This window comes from Gobius niger (assembly GCF_951799975.1).
Source record: "Gobius niger genome assembly, chromosome: 2".
In the NCBI taxonomy this organism is placed as follows: domain Eukaryota; kingdom Metazoa; phylum Chordata; class Actinopteri; order Gobiiformes; family Gobiidae; genus Gobius; species Gobius niger.
The window spans coordinates 3,852,586-3,872,633 of NC_136853.1; the positions used below are offsets into that span (position 1 = coordinate 3,852,586).

General features: G+C 42.4%; 1 protein-coding gene across 2 annotated transcripts in view; it reads right to left on the minus strand.

The window, feature by feature from the left end:
* The window catches only part of osbpl8 (oxysterol binding protein-like 8), a 150,063-nt gene that overhangs the window by 59,142 nt on the left and 70,873 nt on the right, over positions 1–20,048 (minus strand). For both annotated transcript variants that reach the window (XM_079582847.1, XM_079582848.1), the window contains one exon: positions 16,559–16,720. In XM_079582847.1, coding sequence (XP_079438973.1) covers positions 16,559–16,679 — 121 coding nt within the window. In that variant the 5' untranslated portion in view covers positions 16,680–16,720. The remainder of the gene's footprint in view (positions 1–16,558; positions 16,721–20,048) is intronic.

A 20,048-nucleotide genomic window follows, 5' to 3' on the forward strand; every position in this document is an offset into this window, starting at 1 on the left:
TGAAGCATCAATACTTGGCATTACAGCTAAAAGTATTGTGATTATATACGATCCTGTAGTTTGTCTCAGCCCCACATCGACTCATTGCTCGATAAACAATAACATTTTAGACGAACACAGAGGAATGAACGTTCTCACAGCGCTGAGTGAGCTGAGCTCCATCTGCCTGTCTGTGCCGCAGTGTAAAACCAGACCCACCAATAAGAGAGAGTTGACTCGGACACAAAGCTGCGCTGGTGAATTAAAGGAAGAGATCATGAGGCTTCTCTGAATTCACATTAGTCTCAATAGTTGTACTAGTTTAACATCCTGGATATTTCCCTCTGCTCTGTCCCCTTCATTAGATCGTTTAATATTTCCCTCGATCTGCACGACATCACGCTGGTGTTTTGCTCCAATAAGAGTCACTAACACGAGTCAATCCAGCAACAGCATCAGACAGTTTGACAGACCTAGCAACAGTAACTAAGTGGGCGGGGCTTTTGCAAAAAGGTCAATTGTGCAGCCCTCCAAACAAATATATATATCCAAAGAAAACTTTTACTACCTACTTGATGTATCCAGTTCAAACAGTTCTAAGAGTTCTACAGCGAGAGCCTGGAGTGAAGTTTCTGACCCACTTTGCAAACTCTCTGTCCCGATATCTAAAAGAAAGCCGTCCCTTTGTCCTGTATCTGTCCCGTCCTGTATCTGTCCCGGCGTGCCCTGCGTGTTCCCCTTGCCCGTTCTGTCCGGCGTATCTGCTTAACGGCAGAGGGTTCACGGTGAGGTTAACGAGCCCTGAGACTCAGCCGCCCGGTGGGAAGGACAGGCCGCACAGACTCACTGCCACAGGGTCAGACAGTCGAGGTGCAGCCGGTCCACCTCCTGAGGAAACTGAGAGGACTTTACACATCAGAGAATCTGTAACTATGCTCGGAACGCACGGATCTTTGTACCTACAAGACGGGAGATTAATGAGCTGTCTGAGGGAAACCAGGTCCTAAAAGTATCTAACCAGGGCTTATTACAGAAGCATCGATCCAGCTTATTAAGCTTCCGATACCGATACTGGGGGTTTGAGGATCTGCCCCTCATGGCTCCTCCAGCAGGTGGTGAGTCCGTGGAAGGACGGCCTCATGTGTTATCGAGGGTCTGCAGCGTTTTCATTTCAGAACCCGTCGCCAACGCTGTTCTGTGTTTGCGTTACTCGTCTGCTTGGTTGAAGCAAACGCACGAAGCTCTGCAGTGAGTTTGTTTCCTGTTTTTGTTCTACTTTCTGGCTCAGTCGCTTCTCAAATCGAATGCTTCGATTCAGAGTTCGTCTAAACCTGACCAAGACCTACACTTTCAGCCGGACCAGGGTTCGCTTCTTTGGCCCGGATCAGAGTCCACCTCAAACGAACCGGACTATCTGAGCCATCGGGCCTGGATTCGGATCAAGATCATTTAAAGGTCCTATATCATGAAAAATCGACTGTTTTGAGCTTTTAGCCATGTAGTTATGTTATTTCCTTGTCAAAAACACCCCAGAGAGTTTTTTGGCTTCATTCACACAATTCTGAGCATTTCTCCTGAATCCTGCTCTGAGCAGCTGCTCCAGATGTCGTGTTTGCACCGAAAGTTGTGAAGAAGGAGCTCTTTCTAACCTACTCTGCAGTGTTTATTTCGTCAACTAAAATATTTAGTCTTAATTTTAGTCAAAGTGATATTTTTGACGACTAATATTGGACTAAAACTAAATCAAAACTTTCTCATGAGACTAAAACTATGACTAAAATGTCCAGATATTTTAGTCGACTAAAATAAGACTAAATAAAAATGAAAAGAAGAGACTAAAATCATCCAAACTTCTATTGACCGTCTGAAAGAGCCTCAGATCATTTAAATTCTCTGCCAAATGAACAGGTCTGAGCTTTATTCATGTTGGAGAAGCTCCATGATGTCGAGGACCACGATTAAATATGATTAAAATGAATATTATAAATATAAGTCGACTAAATTAGTCTTCATTTTAGTCGACTAAATTGACATGTAATTTTAGTCGACTGAAACTGAAAAGTTTTTTCTGACTAAATCTTGACTAAAATTAAATTACATTTTAGTCAAAAGACTAAGACTAAAACTAAAATAAAATATGTTGTCAAAATTAACACTGCTACTCTGGAGACGCCTGTTCTTTTCTTCTTACCTAAAGTCATGGTGAAAATGCGCGTTTGGGTTTGGGAGGACAGAACTTTATTCAACCTTCCTAAAGAAGAGGCCACTCGCCAGGAGTTGGAATTTCTTTCTGGGATTCGGCGACTTTCACCAAAACAGTGTTTTTCTGTGACTGTCTCTGATGGATTTTTGGTGAATCTTGACCAGAATCAAAGTGGATTCACTTTTATAAACAACGATGATGGAGCGGACAGAGCGGTGGTGAGTCGAAACATGTGTTTAGAGTGTGTGTTAGCTTGTGTGTGTTAGCGTGTGTGTTAGCGTGTGTGTTAGCGTGTGTGTTAGCGTGTGTGTTAGCGTGTGTGTTAGCTTGTGTGTTGGTCATTTATGAAACTGTGTTGCAAATGTCAACTCCTAACTTCACGTATTTCTGTGATATATATATTTCTTTACTGCTAATAATGCATGGGCGGATTAGCTCGGGGAGAGGGGGCGGAGTTAACTGAATCGAAGCGTCTTGTCTTCTGGGTTTGAAAAATACCTCCAGAAAATACTTATATTTATCACATAAATGAGTGCTTCATAGTGGTAGAGGTACAATATATCATATAAATGCCTATACTTTACTTTGGAATGGCTAAAATAGCAGATACAGATGGAGCTCTCTGTTTAAGGAGAAGGAGAAGCTGGACTATCCCAAAGTGGTGATGGTGGAAGGTCGTATCGAGCAGAAGAATACTCTCTGAACACTTCCTCCTGCATCGCCAGGGCCGGTCATGTGCCTGTGTGAGCCAGACAAACCCGGTGATTGTGCGGTCGCTGCCGGAGGTGTTTTTTCCCGACTGATCCCAGATCGAGTTACAGCAGAATGAGCAGGTGACTTACAGCCACCGCCGGACGTAAACAAACGGACAGACTTTCAACCACAGCGTTCACTGAAGTCAGAAGGCTGAGGGAAGTTCACACTGATGATCTGCATGGTATTAAAGATATCAACCTGACGTGAACCGTGTGGTGCAGACAGTGAGTCACATGACCAAACACAGCACTGACACAGGGATGACCGTTTAAAGACCGGATTAGCTCCGACAAACAGGCTTTCTCTGACTCCCGGCCTCGGGGCAGCGTTACACTGCACACAGCAACCATCAGCTGTGCAGGCGGAGATAGAACCAGTTTGCAATAAACATAAAGGGCTTCTGTCCTTTGTCTCGTTAGGTCCAGTCGTTACAGCTCAGAGACTGAGCTACATCATGAACTACATCATGTTATTCTGTCACTCCCTCATTAAAAACATGCCTGAAGTGTTGCCTTGGCACATTCACGTATTTTTGAGTAATCTGTAAAAACTCTGATGGCGGCCATTTTAGGGATAGGTTTGCCTGAGTCCTCCTAGGAACGCCCCCACCTCCTGGAGACGCCTCCGAGCTTTCGTCACCAGCCGAGTAACCAACCACTGCTCCTCCGCGTGTGGAGGGGGCGTGTCTAAAGGCTCAGAGGTTCTTAAAGAGACAGAGGCCTATTTCAAGACATTCACTACAGCCATCTTGAGAGAGACATTTTATACAAGGCAGTAATTCTAATTTACTGTATTTACAGACCAACAGAAGGTTTGTCATCATTGTAGTGAGATATAGACTGGTGCTATGTGAGTGAAAAAAGCAGAATACCCACTCTTTAAACACAAGTTTCACTAAACCTCAGTCAGTATGGACATGCTGTATGCCATTTTGAAGCACAGAGCAAAAGTATGCTAATGCTAACGGCAGTATGCTAATGCTAACGGAAACTATGATTGAATCACCTAAAGTAATAAAGTAAGTGTTTATGTTTGTACAGGATTATAGTCGGCCGAGCAAATCCGCATGGGCCTTAGAAAAACCTGCATCTGTCGAGCTGATGTTATGATCCTTGGTTCATTGCAAAGGCACCGACACCTGCGCTGAAAATTATCATCAGTCATGGGACTGCGGATGGAAATCAGCCTCGAGCTAAATCCGGCATATTTACAGCACTAGTTGTCTGTTCATTAATATGCACTGTCCCATTCAAATAAATGAATACATGAAATGAGAATGAAATGAAAATGAAAACATCAGTCACAGGACACTTGGAAAAGTCCCCGAGACTACCTGGAGACTCTCCTTATCTTCAGGAGACGTCCCCGAGACCAGCTCAAGTCTCCAACTAGTCTCCAGATGAGTGCGTTTGTTGCAGTTGTGCCTTTCTTAAACCACAAACATTACCGTAAAAAAAAAAGGGTTCTGACTCTGAAACTGCCAAAACAAAAACACAATTAATCCTGTGGTCTCACAACAAACCGCCTGAGCTACACGTGAACTCCGATCCAGCCATGAACGTCTGGATTAACCCAAGGCCAGTTTGCTCTATAAACACCACCCACACACCGAGGTCTCCCTTCTGTCCGCCGAAGAGCCCATGTTCAGATCTGATTCAGTGTTTCCGATCAGCAGGAGACTATGGCGGTCACTGAACACACTGTGGACATTTGGGACGGGAAAATAATGTTTAATTTCCTACGATCGATCACACTACGATAACAGCCTATAGTTTAACAACGTCTTCTCTCTCAGCGCATGGACTAAAATCAAGGGCTCATAAAGGCGTCCAAAAGTGGAGATAATATTCAAAATGATGCGCTTGATGCCGGTGAGATGAAAGGACTTTAACCCCTTAACTCCCACCTGAACCGAGCACATTTTCTCCAGTTTGGTTTTACCCCAATCCAAAAGCTTCTGGGAAAAAAGGTGTGAAAATAGCGACAGAACTGAGATGAAAACAATGAAGAAGATGTGACAAAAAAAGTGACGAAAAAATGACGAAAAAATGACACAAAAACGACAAAAATATGACAAAAGAAAGACAAAAAAATGACAAAAAACAGACAAAAAATTACAAAAAATTACAATAAAAGTGACAAAAAAGTGACGAAAAAAAGACAAAAAAGTGACGAAAAAATGACAAAAATGTGACAAAAAAAGAAAAAAATGTGACAAAAAAAGACCAAAAAACTGACAAAAATGTGACAAAAAGATTAAAAATGAGACAAAAAAATGATGAAAAAACAACAAAAAAAAGACAAAAAACTGACGAAAACATGACAAAAATGTGACAAAAAAAGACAAAAAATTGACAAAAAAGTGACCGGTTCAGGCGGGAGTAAAGAGGTTAAACCATGAGACGAATATGCCGAAAGGTTTGTGAATCCACTATATCCACAGCTCCAGGCTGATCTGATCGCTTCACTCTGCTTTTTTGGGACATTAAAGTGACTATACTTTCCAAAAAGTGAGCTGCGTGTCTCTCCACAGACCTGACTTCCCTGGGAGCGGGACGTCACTAGATCGAGTTGTTTGGATATAAAGTAAAATCAGTTTCCACAGAGGCTGCACCACCATAGTCTCCGTCTAATCTGTGGGAAACACGGATGTCTACACCATCACTCACAATGACAATACATACCTTCCTTCTCTCCCTTCTCTCCCTTCTCTTCCTTCTCCTTATTCTCCATGTTTACCTACCCAAGGTCAATAAGTGGCTGCATAATTGATCAATCCACAGCAAAGAATTCCTGATCCGCCACAGTTTGGGACGTCAAAGCAACCCCCATGTCTCGGAGCAGGAGTTAAATCCATCCCATCCCGTTTAACTTCATAGATTTCCACATTATCTGTTGTGTACTTGTCTCTGTCTTTCTTGGATTTCCTCCCTATTAGCAAGAGGTCTTCAGTGCTGGCGTCTGATTGGCTAGAATCACATAAACCCCGCCCCTGTTGAGCGTCTAACTGCGACTGAGAGGACTAATCCCTGGAGCTTAACTCCGCGGTGACCCCACCTGCTCTCCTGCTCTTACCTTTGCTACAGTGCGAGGCCATATGGAAGTCGATACAGTCATTACAGCTGTATTGTGTTGTATTGAACTGTATCATAAGAGGCTTAAGAGCAGAGCTTAACCTTTAACCCCCACACATACAAGCACATTCTCTGGCTGGTTTGTCTTTACTCAAATCTGAAAGCTTCTTGAAACAAAGTGTCCAATTAGCAACAAAAACGAGATGAAAACAAAGATGAAGATGCAACGAATCGAGTCGGGCCGGGTCACGGCACCTACAGTCCAGGACAAAGGTTTGGAGACGCTTTTATGTCTTAGTTTTTCTTTATTTTCAGCATAATTAACACACTACGATACGAAGGCGTTAAACTATGAATGAACATATGGGATTATGAAGGAAACAAAAACAGGTGAAATAACTTCATACATGTTTTATATTCTAAATTCTTCAAAATGGCCGCCCTTAATTCTTGGCATTTTCTCCATGAGCTTCAGATTGTCGTCTTTTGAAATAAGTTTTCAACATGTTTGAGGATCCAAAGAATTTCATTAAAAAAAAGTGTTTACAAACTTTTTTTTCTGTGCTAATTTTTGGTACTTTTTCTCTCCAGACGTCAATAAATGATCCACAGTGAGTCTAAAAAAGCCTGAACTCATGAGCAGCTTCAGCACAAATGCAGATGTTTTCTTAAAGAGGGGGTATTCTGCTTTTTTCAATCACATAGCACCAGTCTATATCAGTGGTTCTCAACCTGGGGGTCGGGACCCCCAAGGGGGTCGCGAGACAAATTTGGGGGGTCGCCAGATCATTTAGATAAAATATACATATTTTCATTAGCATATAGTCAAATGTTTTATTGTACCATGTGTTTGCTACTTTACCAGAGTACCATTATTTGATCATAGTTTGATGAATTTTATGTCAGCCATTTGTTTTTTTCTTTGTTTTTTAAGAATTATATAGGCTAATGTTCCTATTTTTCACGGTAAAACCCGGGCAGGGGGTCACGAACCCCTTTACCTGTTATAATGGGGGTCGCGGCTCCAAAAGGTTGAGAACCACTGGTCTATATCACACTGCAATGATGACCAAACCTTCTGTTGGTCTGTAAATGCAGTAAATTAGAATAACTGCCTTGTATAAAATGTCTCTCTCAAAATGGCTGTAGTGAATGTCTTGAAATAGGCCTCTGTCTCTTTAAGAACCTCTGAGCCTTTAGACACGCCCCCTCCACACGCTGTCTGTGGCATCAGTGGGGAGGGGGTTCTGCTGAGGAGCAGTGGTTGGTTACTCGGCTGGTGACGAAAGCTCGGAGGCGTCTCCAGGAGGTGGGGGCGTTCCTAGGAGGACTCAGGCAAAGCTATCCCTAAAATGGCCGCCATCAGAGTTTTTACAGATTACTCAGAAATACGTGAATGTGCCAAGGCAACACTTCAGGCATGTTTTTAATGAGGGAATGACAGAATGACATGATGGAAAGCTTGAAAAAGTCAATTTTGCATAAACCCCCCCTTTAAAGCAAAGCAAAGCTATGACTTACAAACACATTATATCAGTCGTTATCATAGATGGCAGAGCCGCGTCTGAGCCAGGACTAAACCAGGACTGAATGAAAGAAAGAAACTAGACTCTTAGACAAAGATAAAGCAGTGACAACAACAAACACATCAGCTTTATCTTTAGCCACACAGAGCCTGAAGTTACTGCTGTTGTTACTAAACTCCAGATCAAAGACTGTTTGTGGATAAAGTGAGCGCTCACTCTGCATCAGCCATTTCTGGAACAGTTCTGGTAAATGATCAGTGACAGAGTGAGCGCTCTCACTGTGTAACAGATCTCTGGCATGTGTAAAGTTTTCACTTTGTGGATCAACTCAGTGAGTTTCTAAAAGTTTATCTTTAGTAAACGGTCCTGATGTGGATCTGTCTCTGCAGCTCAGGAGGGGAAAATGTCCTTTTTCTCTTTTTGTTGCTGCTTCAGTGTGAATTCTGCTCAAAACATAAAGTTACAGGTGACGCTGCTGCTCCTGTGTTCTTTCTCTTGTGCTGTTTTAGGACTTTCCTCTGAACAATACTTTTTATACACATCATTTTAACTCAATTAAAATAACATAGGTATCCAAAAAAGTACCGTTAGGGCACCGGCACCGATAAGCAGGTATCGTTAAAGTAGTGGTATCGGGAATAAAAACGAACAATACCCAGCCCTATAGAAGAGAGACAAAAATGTGACTAAAACGCAACAAAAACGTATAATAAACTGTGAATGTACCAAAATAATCCAGGTCTGTCTTTTACAAGGAACAAAGTCATAACATTTGAAGCTCAATAGATTATTTTGCATGTTACGTCTCCTTTAAACTTTTCACTTCACTCAATCAATGCAAGTCTCATCTTGGTATCCGACCAGCATCCTGCAGAGTGCGGCTGCCCATTACTTCTCTCTCTTGCTTTATATTTCATCAGTATCGACCGTCTCCTACAACACTCCTTGTACTGACTGCAGCCAAGGCACAGTGTGGAAAAAAACTGACGAAGCGAAGAGTTCAAAGCGGTTTGGAAGTGCCGCTCTCATCCTTTATTCTTTGTGAGAGATTCAAAAGTTCTCCGAGAGCGACTTAGCCCAACAGCGGGGCAGCGATTTCATCCCAGTGATCAGCACAGTGCAGAAGCTGCCTGTGGATGTGAGGTCTAGGAAGAAAACAAACATATTGGTTGAGGGGGTCACGAGGATTTGGGAACACTTATATTGATCTATTGGTTTGGCGGCCATCTTGTAACCCCCACTGATGCAAAACCACGAGCAAGACTTTGAAACACTCAAAGGGCCTCATTCACGAACATCTTAAGAAACTTCTGAAAATCCGGGAAAATCCTTCGAAACTGTGCTCTCCAGTTTGTGAATCCCAACATGAAAGCGTGTGAGGACTAATTAGCATATGCCCCGCCCATTATTCACCATAAAAGGTGCCACGCAGAAAGGCATGAATGACCAAACATGAATCCAAAACTAATAATAACCAACCACGTCACACGTTCAACGACCCTCCTGAACCTTTGGCAAAGCGACGCTCCGCCCGGTTAGCTCCTCGAGTAAAGCACACGCTGAGGGAACACAAGGCCACAGGATCGAGACCCACGTTCCACTTCATCAGATGACATTCATGCAGCGGATTTAAAGCTTCATTATTTGTGAACGGCAACATTCGAAAGTGTTAGCAGCAATAAGGATTTTAATCTAATTGGGATTTTTATAAAGGTCGATCACGATGATCGCGATAATAAGAGCCCATAGTTCAACATGGAGGTGGAGCAACTGACGGTAACTATGGTAACTGTGGTCACTGACAAAATACATATTTTTATGCCTTTGTTTTTTGGCTCATATCTCAGTCATTACTGGAGGAATCCACATGAAACAAAAACTGTCACAAAGTTCATTATCTCCACTGTCAGCACATATGAACTAATGTACAATTATTTTCTCCAAAAAACATCAAAAAGTGGTGACAATATGCGAAAACATGAGCGTGATGTTGTCCAATAGAAAGGACTTTCAGACATAAAAATAATGTCACAGGTTTGTGAATCCTATCAGATCAAATACTGAAGAGGAAAAACATTTGTACATTTTCGTTTTGGAGATTTATTACAAAAAAACTGTATTTCTCCTATAGAGTTGCATTGGCCCCGCCCTCCACCTGACATTATGACATCATCACATTTTACATCGTGAACGCCACATATTGGTCAGTCCTGTTGCATTTTGGAAAAAGCAGCAGCGCCTGTCAGGTCAATCCCAGGGAAACACTAAAATCAGCTACAAAGTCGCTTTAACTCGACTAAAGGTAAAACAGAAACCCGTGAGGAGCCTCAGAGACCAGGACTCACACGGGGATGAAGAGTTTACCTTCAAGAGGAAACTATCATCACTGTTTGGACCATGTGGGTTTGTTGAACTGTAAGTTTGATCCGTTTTTTACTCATGGTTTACTCATGTCTTTCTGTACATATTAAGTTGTTCGCGCTTCACTCTGTGACGTCGTGGCCTTTTAGCCTCGCGGTCAAACAAACATGAGCTTCTGACATTCTTCAAACATCACAATTGTTTGCGTCTCCTTTGCAGATGTTTGCAGCTGTTGTGAGGGGATGTTGTGACGTTTGTTTTTGCTGCTGTAGCTGCAGGTTCAGTTTGGCCGCAGCATCTTCACCTGTTTTCTCTATAAGGGCATTTATGATGAAGATGTTGTCAGGAGCAGATCGTGAACAGAGCTGGAGGTTTGATAAGAGTCCTCCTGAGTGTTCTTAGGGTTTGTTCTTAGAGGAACGTTTTCAGCTAAGAACGAGTTTTGTGAAGGCCACAGTGTTCGTTGGTTTATTAAGGCGAGACACTGCAGGTGAATAGGGAAAAAATGTATATTTACAGATATCAATTTGAAACTTTTGCTGTAGATCACTGGCATAAATAAGTTTTCTGTCATTTTATCTTTTCATATAAGAACAAGGTGTTTTATGCCTAAAAATGCCCCAAATTTCCCATCTTTTCGGCGACGAAATCTGAATAATGGATAGAGCGACATTCAAATGTATGGTTTCATTTTATTGATGAATGAGTTACCAACACTTTTTCAGAGGGGATTTTGGATTTCTTGTTTAGTTTTAAAATAAGCTGTGTTTTAGTGGAAAAATTTGTAAAAATTTAATTTCCCCCCTTATTTTTTGACATTCAAAACTCAATAAATGGGGCTAGAGATTAAATAATAAAAAATCCCTCTGAAAAAATCATCCAAATATTGTTCAGTCCAAGGCGGGAAAATGTGTCTTTATGTGCTCCTGACGTGGACATAGTGTCGCCACAATGACAGAAAAATGTGTTTTGAGAAAAAGGCCCTTGAAATTGCATTGTCCCATATAAGTCTATGGGCAAACATTGAATCAGCGCAATATTGAAACATGTTATTGTGAAGATTAGGCATATTTTCTGTTTCCGGGTGAAAGTTTGTATGTTCAGAGACCAATTTGGCCCAAAACCTGAAAACTGAAAAAATTGAGTTTTGCAGGATCAGGTCATTTCTATGAAGCATCTGTTTTTCAGTCGTGTTGTTTCGCCGTATTATCTTTGTTTTTTCCATTCATTCCCAGGGTTCAGTGGTTTAGCGTTCACTGTATCGCTGTCACATGTTCAGTGCATATTGGTCATGTCGTGTAAATAGAAGTGAATGATTTGAAGTCAGTCACAATGATCAAAGAGTCTCGAAATAACTAGAAATAGTGTTTCCCTTTGATCGATTTGGGTTAGAAGGGCCCGAGTTCCTGCTCTTTGTGGGGTCTGATGCACCTCCATGGAAGAGAGCGAGCAGAATAATCTAATTACAGCCTGTAGCCCCTGTAACCACTCAAGTAATTAGCTGTTTAAAGTCAACAAGGTGAAGAGAATCGAGTCGAGTGCAGGACAATCAACACAATTACAGACATTACTATAAAGGCCAGTCTAATTATAGTAAATCAGTGAGATGAATCAGCTTAAGGGGAAATATAACAATGGGAATGAGAACAAAAAGAATCACAGCGGAGGTCACAGTACTTGAGTTAAAGTACAGATACAGCTGGTCAAATATTACTGCAGTAGAGTTCAGGACAGTGACAGCAAAGCATCATGGGATTAGCAGCAATAACATAGCGATTCAAAAGCATTGGCAGGTCTGTGGATCCATGTACTACCAAATATACACTGTCTGCAACATGAAAACAAAGGTAAGGAACAAATCAGAGGATGGACGGAGACGAAGCACGGATTTGTCTCAAAACAACAGACGAAGAGCGATATTCTGTTCATCAAAGGAGAGGAGTGTGAGAGGACATGTCTGCAGATGAACAAACAGAGATGTGCAAACTCAAGGACTGGGATGGAGCTTTGAAAGAGCAGCCATCTGGACTTTAGGAAAGGAAAAGAAAAGAAAAGATAAAAAAGAAAAGAAAGAAAGAAAAGAAAAGAAAGAAAAGAAAGAAAAGGAAAAGGAAGAAAAGAAAGAAAAGAAAGAAAAAAAAGAAAGAAAAGAAAAAAAAAAAAAAAAAAAGAAAAGAAAGAAAAAAAAGAAAGAAAGAAAAGAAAAGAAAGGAAGAAAAGAAAGAAAAAAAAGAAAAGAAAGAAAAAAAGAAAGAAAGAAAAGAAAAGAAAGAAAAAAAAGAAAAGAAAAAAAGAAAGAAAAGAAAGAAAAGAAAGGAAGAAAAGAAAGAAAAAAAAGAAAAGAAAGAAAAAAAGAAAGAAAAGAAAGAAAAGAAAAAAAAAAAAAAAAAAGAAAGAAAGAAAGAAAGAAAAAAAGAAAGAAAAGAAAGAAAAGAAAAAGAAAGAAAAGAAAGAAAGAAAAAGAAAGAAAAGAAAGAAAGAAAAGAAAATGTAATTCCTAACAGGCTGTGAGGGGCAGATCTACACTGATTGTCTTCCGCCCTCTAGTGGTGGACAGTGAGATCTTCCCTCCACAAACTGAAAGCATAACTCTGTGTAAAGGCTTTTCGATGCCACTTTAGACCTCACTCAAATCTTTAACCTTTCAGCCCCACCTGAACCTGAGCACATTTACTCCAGCTCGGCTTTACCCAAATCTAAAAGTGTCAAAAACGAGACAAAAACAGGAAGAAAAACTGACACAAGAGAAACAAAAAACCTGATAAAAATGCCACAAAAACATCGAGAGTCCGAGTGTAAAATTCAATTGACTTCTTTTAGAACTCCCTTTGTCACATCCAGGTTGGAGGAGCTGCAGACCGATGCTCACTCACGGATCACGGGACGGTCCAAAACTAAGGAAATATTAGGAAGACATTAGGGACTAGGGATGCACAGAGTATCAAATACTCTGTTCATCTCTGTTCAAATACTTTGTTCAAATACTTTGAAGTGAATAGACGGTTTATAAACTGACTTTTCATAGATATTTCAAAGACATATTATTATTATTATTGACCTTTATTTAACCAGGATAGTCCCACTGAGATTAAGAATCTCTTTTTCAGTCTGGGAGCAGCAGGATCTCAACGATTTCCTGGTGGGTGTGATTGACAGATGGCATCAACCAATCAGAGCAAGGCTGGATACGTCGCAGTAACAAGCGGCAGGAAGCCTTTCTAAAAACTCTTCCAATGCTGTTTCTTGCTCCGGTTTTAGGGATTTAATATTTTCCAAATGATTTAAACACATGAAAGAGCAGAAGAAAACAGTGTATTGATCACCGCGCCGCCATCTTTAATGTTTTGGATGAGTGCGTGGCGGCGACGGCTTCCGCCTCCAATGATTGGCTGCGAGCAGACGTTCCTCGCCCAAACCTCAGCCTCCCACAGTCACCCGATGGGAAAATAAACTAAAAGAAGTGCATCACATGGATCAAATAACAGCAACAATGCAAAGGACAACTGGTCTTCATTAGTAAATTATGTTTTAAGTTGATCTTTGTTATAGACGCCCAGATCAACTTCCAAAGCACTGCTGAGGAGGTGTTCTCAGCAGTGTTGGGGTCAGTCCACAAATTCTAGAATCTGTGTACAAATCAAGAGTTGACAGTGTTTTAACGTTCCACCTCACTGCATGGAGAACAAAACACACACTAAACAGGGTGGGGTCGATGGGCTCCAAGATTGTGGGAAGACCTCAGAGACCTTTGACTGAGCTGCACAAGGAAAGGACACTGACAAAGGCTCGAGCTGTTGCCTCTGACTCTGCTCACCCGAGTAGGGGAAAGCTGCAGACCCGGTGCCGAGACAGAAATACCGTGAAGCGAATGCACCGTGATAGTGCGCCCTCTCCTGGTAAAGACGGATATACGACGGGATTAGGTCTTGGGAAGATTGATTTGATCAACTCAACGAACTTTAACAGAGTTATTTCATTTTTTGATTTCTTACGAACCAATTTTGAAATCGTAGATGCTTCTGTTGTTTGATAAAGCTAAGATTTACTTTCTGTGGCAAATTATTTCATATTTTAATTTTAAAGAATCTTGGCCAGGACACACTTGAGATTTATAATCTCAACGAGTTGTATCCTGGATAAACAAAGGACAAATAAAATGTTTTTAAAAAGTTATTGCACCATTATTAATGGCACATTGTTGCGTGTATATGTCATTCCAGACTAGTTTTGACCGTAGTATTATTATTATTGTCATTATTAGCCCAGAATTACAACATTTGATTTTGACACAATAATGACATCCGTGTTGATCTTTTGTTTTAGTGAAGTTGACAGAAAGATGCTGCTGAATTTAGGAAACAGGGAAGACCCTGACGGTACAAATGTTGTTTTTTACTGTGTTATTGCATCTGCAAGCTTAACATTATTAACCCAATGACTTCTCTCCTTTCTTTACTGATCACAGCACTGGCCGTTACCACAATAAAAATGTAATTTAGTTCCAAAATATTGTCTCTGTCCCTTGTTGAACAAATGAAGGCTCTGTCCTACAAAATACAATGAAAGGAGTAAAACATACAGTTTTAATTTCATAAAATAACCCAAATAATACTACATGTAGCCTAAACTCAGTTACAGGTCAACACATTCTAAATTACACAAAATAATCCCAAGTTAAATACCGTCGTATATCTGTCTATACCTGCAGAGGGCGCACTATCACGGTGGATTCGCTTTTCACGGTAGATTTGTCTCGGCTCCGGGTCTGCAGCTTTCCATTATTGGCTCACCCTCTGAACCCTCAGTTTGAGCTTCTGAACTCTAGGAGGCGACACAGAGTCCCACTGCCTAAAAAGGCTGTGTTTAAGAAATCTTCTGCTGTGGGAATCCTGAATGAAGCAGCGTCCTGAATACAACTGCCACAGAAATGAACTGTTCTTATACATGTGTTTTTGTTTTATCTTTCTGTTGGGCATGTTTGCATGGTCCACAGTCTTGTATTTCTGTGTGTCGCTGAGCCAAAGATGAATTTCTACCTCGGTAGACAATAAAATTCTATTCTATTCTATTAAGTTTTGCATCTCTTTGTTGCAAAAATATGAGTTAAAAAAATTCACAAAAAATCAAAAGAGCGACAAAAAAAATGGTCTTGCGAGGAAAAAGCTCCATTTAGATCAGTTTTGTAGGTCTTAGCTTTCAAATGATCTCGTCTAAAGATTTTCAAACAATAAAATGAGACAAAGGAATGAAGTAAAATGTGGACGATCGAGAATAACTGCGACATACGGGCTCCACTTCAGGGGAAACATGAGAAAAGAAGTGAGAGAAATCTTCAGCCACTTCCTCTGTGAAACCAACACAGACACAGGAGAAGCTCCAGAGCAGTAACCGCACAGTCCGACCAGCAGAGGGCGGTGTAACACAGCGCAGCGCAGACACGTTACGTAACAGGCAGTTCCTCAGTGAATGTGGAAGTGTGTGAGGAAGAGATGGTGACACTACAACCAAACTGTCACAGATAAATAAGCTTTTCAAATGTTGTGGACGATGATTGAACAGAAACTTAAAGGGTCTGCAGATCTTTCAGATAAAGAAAACACAAAGTCCAGCTCATTTATATTATATTTATATTGTTTTATCCGTCATGAATGAACCTTTCATTTGCATTTCTCTGTGTTTAAAGATATTATTTCTGTTGGAAACACTCAGACTGCAGGATAAATGGAGCTAAACTTTACATGATTTCTTCACAGAATCATTGAGCACGAATTTTGCAACAGAAATGTGTTCAAACTTGTGCGTAAATGATTCAGAGCAGCATCTGTTCGTCAACATTAAAGCAACAGGACACGGTTTTTACACGCTGAGGTTCGCTCTTACCTTAGACCAGCTCATTTGTACCTGACTGGTCGTGTGGATTTTCTCAGCGGATAAAAAGGGGAAATACATAATAATACCAAGAGTAATATCCTCACTTTACTGCATGGATTATTACGCATTACAATATAGTTCACCTTTTTATCCACTTAGAAAATCCACATTGTTTCATTTTGTGTAATTATACTTTATCGTGGAACACTTCACGTAACCATATTTAAATAGTGAAAACGTGGAAGAGCTTGGTAGCTTCTCTCTTCACCTGGTTTGGAGCTATAGAGGAGGAGAGGCTAAATGCTAACGCCGTCTGTGCTGTGTTTACGTGACTGAGGACACGCGTGAAGACCAGACAGGTACACATGAACTCGTCTAAGCTCAGGTAAGAACATGTCTCAGTGTGGAAAAACACCAGCCTGTGGGTCTTTGAAGCCTGTGCTTTTACGCGCTCAGTCTCACCTTCATCATGTTCCTCACCTTCCTCCCTCTTTACTCTCTCAGTCATTCACATACTATTGTTTCAGTTCAAGTGCTTTTCAAGAGGCCGCGCTCAGAGTGAGAGCAGTGCCTGGACTTTCAATACGCCGCCATTTTCAATCTGAAAACCTCTCGCGGTCGCTGTAAACCCGGCTAATCGTCCCCGAGTGCGACATTATAGTAAATAAGCAGTTGTGGGCGCTGGACGCTCGGACACAGCACAAAATCAGATGAAGGAGCATGAACACTGCAGACTGTCCATCCACACTGGGCCACAGCAGGACCGGTCTCCCGCCCTCGTCTCTTACCGTGGCTGTGGCTGGCGCCCGGGCTGGCGGCCGAGGGGCTGGACGGGTGCTGCTCTCTGACAGGCGTGTGAAGTCCCGCCTCCTTGTCCCGCTCTCTGTCTTTGAGCTGCCGCTGGCTCATCCTGGCTGGGGTCAGAGCGGCCAGCTCATCACTGCTCACTGCTGCGAACACAGAACAAGGCCAGGGGTGAGAGGAGAGCCAGGGGTGAGAGGAGAGCGAGGGGTGAGAGGAGAGAGAGGAGAGAGAGGAGAGCGAGGGGTGAGAGGAGAGCGAGGGGTGAGAGGAGAGAGAGGAGAGACAGGAGAGAGAGGAGAGCGAGGGATGAGAGGAGAGGGAGGGGTGAGAGGGGTGAGAGGAGAGCGAGGGGTGAGAGGAGAGCGAGGGGTGAGAGGAGAGGGAGGGGTGAGAGGGGTGAGAGGAGAGCGAGGGGTGAGAGGAGAGCGAGGGGTGAGAGGAGAGCGAGGGGTGAGAGGAGAGCGAGGAGAGCGAGGGGTGAGAGGAGAGCGAGGGGTGAGAGGAGAGACAGGAGAGCGAGGGGTGAGAGGGGTGAGAGGAGAGCGAGGAGAGCGAGGGGTGAGAGGAGAGCGAGGGGTAAGAGAAGAGCAAGGGGTGAGAGGAGAGACAGGAGAGCGAGGAGAGCGAGGAGAGACAGGAGAGCGAGGGGTGAGAGGAGAGCGAGGAGAGAGAGGAGAGACAGGAGAGCGAGGGGTGAGAGGAGAGACAGGAGAGCGAGGGGTGAGAGGAGAGCGAGGAGAGAGAGGAGAGACAGGAGAGCGAGGGGTGAGAGGAGAGCAAGGGGTGAGAGGAGAGCGAGGAGAGCGAGGGGTGAGAGAAGAGCGAGGAGAGAGAGGAGAGACAGGAGAGCGAGGGGTGAGAGGAGAGCAAGGAGAGAGAGGAGAGCAAGGGGTGAGAGAAGAGCGAGGGGTGAGAGGAGAGACAGGAGAGCGAGGGGTGAGAGGAGAGCGAGGGGTGAGAGGAGAGACAGGAGAGAGAGGAGAGACAGGAGAGCGAGGGGTGAGAGGAGAGCGAGGGGTGAGAGGAGAGAGAGGAGAGACAGGAGAGCGAGGGGTGAGAGGAGAGCGAGGTCTACAGCGGGCGTGGCCACAGTCCCGCCCACCTTTGAAAGAATGACAGAAGTCTGCTATGTCAGCATCAAAATAGCGACTACACGGAAACAGCGCAAGAAAAAAGATCCGTTTAGAACAGTTCTGTAGGTCTTAGCTTTCAAATGAGGTGCTACACTGGCCTGATTAAGCTCTCCAGTCAAGAAGCTTTTAGATTTGGGTGAAGCTGAACTGGATAAAACGCGCTCGGTGAAGGTGGTGGTACGAGTCTTATCTTTAACACATTTACAGCTTTAAGCTACAGAAACGGCGGCACAATTCTGATAAAAACATGCTTGCGATTTTATTATTTTGTAGCAGATGCATTTCTAAAAGTGCTGTTAAACCCACGGTTCTTAACTCTAACATTTCAGCTTCGTGCAGAAACATCTGAGACGCAGCAGAGTCAGAGGCAGAACCGACAGAAAAACATTCTTGGTTTCAATCATTCTCAAATAAACGGCCTTGGCGCTCGCACTCTTTCTCCCTCCCCATTCAGACACACAAAAGCACTCTCTGTATCACTCTGCAGACACTGCTCGTATGAAAATCCGCCTGTAAAGATTTTCAGAACACATTTGTCAGTCGTTTATAAGTCGTTAAAGAAGCAAAAGCCCGTCTGAAACGAGCAGATCGGTGAGAGCTCTAACGCCAAACCTGCGTCAGTGTTCGCCATGATAAGAAGCTTCCGAATTGGTCTGTCAGTTAGGAAGGAGTTAGGGGGAGGAGCCTCAATGCTAACTATCATAGCCCCTTTAGCATAGGGACCTCTGGTGCAAACTAACCGGTGACCAGGAGCTATGTGCCATCCCATAAGCCACTGCGTCTTGACAGCAATTAGTGCAAAACTGCAGCGAGAATTCTGACCGGCACAAACAGGAGGAATCACATATTGTATCTCCTATTTTAAAACAGCTTCATTAGCTGCCAGTGTCCTATAGGATCAAGTGTAATATTCTGGTTCTAGCCTTCAGAGCCGTGCATGGTCAGGCTCCTTCTTATACCAGTGCTCTGATCCAGCCTGACTCCCCTGTGAGGCTCTGAGGATCAGAATCTGCAGAAGGTTTCATGCACTTGTTTTCGTACCAGAGGTGACCGATCCTTCCAGGCTGTTGCTCCCAGGCTCTGGAATGATCTTACGCCATCTTTGCTCTATTGATTCAAAAGCAACCATAACCGCTTAACACCCGCCTAAACCGAATGCATGCTATCCACTTTGGCAATAGGCCTGTGAAACACCTCATTTGAAAGCTAAGACCCACAAAACTGATCTTTTTCCTTGCGTTTCAGTCATTTTATTGTTGAGTTTTTGTCACTTTTTGGTTGAGTTTTTATCACATTTTTGTTGAATTTTTCAGATTTTTGTCACTTTTTAGTCACATTTTTGTCACATCTTTGTTGAATTTTTGTCACATTTTTGTCACTATTTGGTTGAGTTTTTATCACATTTTTGTTGAGTTTTTGTCACTTTTTAGTTGCGTTTTTGTCACATTTTTGTCACATCTTTGTTGAATTTTTGTCACATTTTTGTCACTATTTGGTTGAGTATTCATCACATTTTTGTCACTATTTGGTTGAGTATTCATCACATTTTTGTCACTATTTGGTTGAGTTTTCATCACATTTTTGTTGAGTTTTTGTCACTTTTTGGTTGAGTTTTTATCACATTTTTGTTGAGTTTTTGTCACTTTTTAGTTGCGTTTTTGTCACATCTTTGTTGAATTTTTGTCACACTTTTGTCACTTTTTGGTTGAGTTTTTGTCACTTTTTGGTTGAGTTTTTATCACATTTTTGTTGAATTTTTGTCAGATTTTTGTTGATTTTTTGTCAGATTTTTGGTTGAGTTTTTATCACATTTTTGTCACATTTTTATTGAGTTTCTGTCACTTTTTTGTTGCGTTTACACCCTTGTTTTCTTCAAATCTTTTGTGGCTGTTTTGGTGCTTTTTTCCCAAGAAGCTTTTTGATTAGGCTAAAGATGGGAGTTAAGAGGTTAAGACACATTTATTTGTTCAAGCTTTTAATTAGCTACTTTTGGGCTGCTGTGATTTCTGTGTTATCTTGACCCTTTTTATATCGTATTTAATTTCTGCTTTTAAACTGTGTTGTGAAGCACTTTGTTTGCCTGCAGTCTGCCAATAACCTTACAGAAGAAGAACAGCAGCTGTTGGTGATGTCACTTCCCCTCGTTCACTAACTGCACAGAGATCTAACAGTCGACCCATGAAAGGTTAAGGGTCAGGAGTTAGGGTTGGGATATAGAGGCTATGATCTGATGTTTCGGACGCAGCCTCAGTCTCAGTTCTACTCTGTCGGTTGGTACGAGACACACGTGGAGTTTGTTTATATCGCCTGCAGACAGACATGACTCTCCTGCAGCCGCGTC